Source organism: Vigna umbellata, chromosome 11 (assembly GCF_029865625.1).
Source record: "Vigna umbellata cultivar VRB3 chromosome 11, Vumbellata_1.0, whole genome shotgun sequence".
Taxonomy (NCBI): domain Eukaryota; kingdom Viridiplantae; phylum Streptophyta; class Magnoliopsida; order Fabales; family Fabaceae; genus Vigna; species Vigna umbellata.
In genome coordinates this window covers 11307949-11312509 of record NC_142175.1, presented here as the reverse complement: position 1 = coordinate 11312509, position 4561 = coordinate 11307949, and the positions used below count along the sequence as shown (strand labels likewise).

Genomic DNA, 4561 nt, shown 5'->3' with positions numbered 1-4561 from the left:
TAAATATATTATTTGGTTAAAGATTATAATCAATCAACTTTCTTTAATCCATTTAGATGAATTGAAGACATATTAGGATGAGTTATCTGTTAACCCGTCTTTTTTCAAAATTAAAATTAAAAATAATTTAATATCTAAATTAGTTTATATTATATTAATTTAAATATATGATAAAATTGTAATTCAAATATTTAAAAATATGTTTACAAATAAATATACTTTTAATATATAAAAAATTTAAATAAAACATGGAGAAACGATCCACTATTGAAAGGATAAGTCAAAATTTCCAAGTCGTTTTAATATAATGGACTAACCCATCCATTCCCTTTTTATTGAACCAATGGGTCAAACTTACCTATTTTATCAATTTCAAAAAAAATATCTAAAAATAGAAAAGATATAAAGAAAAAGTGTTATATAATAGTAATTTAAATCAATATAATAAATTTTAAAAGTTGTAAACACTATAAATTCTCTCTTAAATAGCCGTTTTATACTTAGATATGTTAATACATACAATTAGTATATTTAAAATTAGAATATAACATGATTATTACGTATCTGTCTTCAGCTTTGATATATTGTTTAAAATATTTAAATTCAACATAAAATAAATTTAAGTCTATCACATAAAAACAAGATACGAAAGAGAAAAAAATTTAAAATTTATAAAAAAGTGAAAAAATGCCAATTTTAATAATTACTTAGAGGAGAGAATGGGATATAAAAAATATTGTTTTATACATATTACGAAGTAAATAAAAAGTAATATGCATAAAAAAAGAATATATATATATTCTTATATATAATTAATTTATAATAATAAATAATAATTTATAATTTAATATTGGTGTAACGTGTAAAGCTGTTTATTTTAAATATCAAACAAAAATAAAATAAAATAAAATACGGTTATTAGATATACATTCGCAAGTGAATTCACGCGCTGGGTGTGTGAGAGTGGAGGAAACTAAGGGAGGCGACAGCAACCCTACCAACCAGAGGGGAAAACTACGTATGCAGACAAGCTGCACAAAATAAATAAATAAATTAATTATTTTTTTTTAAAAAAAAAAGCAGACACAGTGAGAGAGAATGCACTTTACCACTTTTATACGCTGCACGCATCTACCTTACAAAACACAAGCAACAAAGAGTGTTCCACACAGAAACACACACAACACAACCCACAAAGAATCACATTCATCCATGGCTTTCTTCCCTTACACCTTCAACTCTTTCAATCTTAATATGCCAAACAACAACCACAGAGAACAAAAATACAAGCTTTATGATTAGGGCTATCCAACTTTTCTTTGTTTTTCTCTCCACACTCTATGTGTTTGTTCAGTGTTCCCCAGAGGTTTCTGATATCCCAAAAACAAAACAAATCCACCCCTTTTACTTCTTTCACCACAAAATTTCTTCTTTTCTTTTCTGGCCGTTCTTCATTTGGGGGGTTTAAATTTTAATTTTGGTTTTAATTTAAATTTTCTTAATTTGCAATCCTGGTTTGTATTTTTCTAGATTTGTAGCCCAAAAAAGTTCTTGCTTTCAAATCAGTTGTTCTGGGTGGGCTGTGGGGAACAAAGGTGATACCTTTTGGAAAACTGGAGTCTTTTGGGTGGTTGGTTTTGTGGTCACCATTATTGTTCTTCCCCTTGGCAACTTTCTTAGATGAAGGCCATGCCCTTGCCTTTTGAGGAATTTCAAGGGAAGGGAGTGTTGGATTTCTCTTCGGCCTCAGATTCATTTTCACTGCTTTTGCATCATCCACAACCAAAGTGGACCATAGACAAAGAGGATTATTGCTATGTGGGCAGCACTGAGCCCACCTCAGTTCTTGACTCCAGAAGAAGCCCAAGCCCTCCCACTTCCTCCTCTACAATGTCCTCTTCTCTTGGCAGCAACAGCACCAGCAAGGGTGGCAGTGGCACTTCAGCCACCACCACTACCACCACTGGTGCTGCAGCCCCTACGCCCTCTGACAACAACAACCCTCCTCCGGATTCCAGCCCTGAAAAATGTGGCATCAGGATGGATGACTGGGAGGGTCAAGATCAATCCATTCTCAGGCTAATCATGGGCGATGTTGAAGACCCTTCTGCTGGATTGAGCAAGCTTTTGCAAAGCACTGCCTGTGGTTCTCAAAGTGTTGATTTCAATGCAGGCTTCGGTGTTGTGGATCAAGGGTTGAATATGGTGAGTGGTGCTATTGACCCTTCTGGGAATTACCCTGCTGGTTTCCCTTTCATTGCTGAGAATATTGATGCCCACAATGGCAAGCCTGGTTCTGTGGCTGGCCAGGTTTCAGAATCTGTTGTTTTCTCTGCCAATAATCCTCTTATGGTGTCACCATCTGTGTCTCCTGGTGTGTTCACTTCTCAGCAGCAGCATGAATTTGGAGTGGTGGATGAGAAGCCTCAGGTCATCAACCCCCAGTTCATGTTAAACCAGAACCAAGTTCAGTTCTCAGAGAACCCTTCTTTCTTTGTGCCATTGATGTATCCCCAGGTTCAGGAGCAGCAGGTTTTCCCTCAGCATCAAGCAAAACGCCCTCTCTTTGACACAATTGGGCACAATTATCAGGCTCCAAGGTTGCCCCTTTTGGATTCGGGGCAAGAGGTGTTTGGCAGGAGGCAGCAAACACAGCTTCCATTATTTCCTCACCATATGCAACAGCAACAACATCAACATCAATCAATTGTTATGCCATCTGCTAAACAGCAGAAGGTGAGTTCCGCCGGAGACGATGCAAGCCACCAGCTTCAGCAGGCTATATTTGATCAGTTATACAAAACTGCTGAGCTGATAGAAGCTGGTAATCCGGTTCATGCGCAAGGGATATTGGCGCGGCTCAATCACCAGCTCTCCCCAATTGGTAAGCCTTTTCAGAGGGCTGCTTTCTATATGAAGGAGGCCTTGATGTCACTGCTTCATTCAAATGCTCACTCTTTCATGGCTTTCTCACCAATCAGTTTCATATTCAAAATTGGAGCTTACAAGTCCTTTTCTGAGATATCACCTGTTCTTCAGTTTGCAAACTTTACTTGTAACCAAGCCCTTATTGAAGCTGTAGAAAGGTTCGACCGAATTCATGTCATTGATTTTGATATTGGGTTTGGAGTGCAGTGGTCATCTTTCATGCAAGAAATTGCCTTGAGAAGCAGTGCTGCACCTTCCCTCAAAGTCACTGCCATTGTGTCACCCTCCACTTGTGATGAGGTTGAACTCAATTTTACTAAAGAAAATTTGATGCAATACGCGAAGGACATCAACGTGTCTTTTGAGTTCAGTGTTCTGAACATTGAATCTTTGCACTCTCCTTCTTCTCCACTGCTTGGCCAATTCTTTGACAATGAGGCTATTGCTGTGAACATGCCAGTTTCAAGTTTCACAAACAATCCATCACTGTTCCCTTCAGCTCTTCACTTTGTAAAGCAGCTCAGGCCAAAGGTTGTGGTCACATTGGATAGAATTTGTGATCGAATTGACGTGTCACTTCCCACAAATGCAGTCCACGTTCTCCAATGTTATTCAGCGTTGCTGGACTCTCTGGACGCTGTGAATGTGAATCTTGATGTTCTTCAAAAGATTGAGAGGCATTTCATTCAACCAGCCATCAAGAAAATCATTCTTGGCCACCACCATTCTCAAGAGAAACTCCCTCCATGGAGGAACCTCTTTCTACAATCTGGATTTTCTCCATTCACATTCAGCAACTTCACTGAAGCTCAAGCTGAGTGTTTAGTTCAGAGGGCACCTGTGAGGGGATTTCACGTGGAAAGAAAGCCTTCATCTCTTGTTCTATGCTGGCAGAGGAAAGAACTCATCTCAGTCTCTACTTGGAGATGCTGAGCAGCAGCAGAATCTAATTACCTTATATTTTTAAAGGTGCATGGTAACTTACATTGCAGTTTATGTAATTGTTTGTGTAATTTAGGCTTATTTATGAGATCCACACCCAAATGTTTTCTTAACTGCATGGGTTTGGAATCTACCGTTATATAGTTCTATGATTACTAGTATTCCACTTTTAATATGAGTAGTAATTATGCCTTTCCCATCAATATAGATGGGTAACTGTTTCTTTGTTATCTTGAAAACAAAGCAAATTGCTTAGTAAGAAAGGAACATTTTAGCCAAAAATGCAGTCTTTTTTAAATCTTCATGCTTTACTCAATTCTTTCTTCATTAATCTGATATGCTTGTATTTTGGAATAATTGGAAGCTGTTTTTAATATTATTTAACTTTTATGTTCAATAGACTCAACAGGGTATATCAGCAGTTATGAACTCACTCGGTATCAGTGTGTATTCAATATTCCTGAATAAATAAATAAAAAAACACGTTTTTATCCAAATAGTTTACTTGTTTTGAATAAACGTTGGTTTAATAGTGTTGCTTACAAAAAATATAAAACTAGGTAATGATTTAAGAGAAACTCTCCAATGGTGAAATGTTGGCAGACACAGACCACAGAACGTTTTTTGAATCTGGCCATGTATTGATTAAAGTCTGAGTGCAGTGGATTCAATTTTTCATGGTCGATTTCAT

At 36.7% G+C, this 4561-nt stretch overlaps 1 protein-coding gene across 1 annotated transcript; it reads left to right on the top strand.

The window, feature by feature from the left end:
* The first annotated feature begins 1136 nt into the window (after positions 1-1136).
* On the top strand, positions 1137-4172 carry LOC124819825 (scarecrow-like protein 6). Its single transcript, XM_047291414.2, has one exon. The coding sequence runs from the start codon at positions 1681-1683 to the stop codon at positions 3859-3861; it is 2181 nt and encodes a 726-aa protein (XP_047147370.1). The 5' UTR covers positions 1137-1680; the 3' UTR covers positions 3862-4172.
* Positions 4173-4561: the final 389 nt, after the last annotated feature.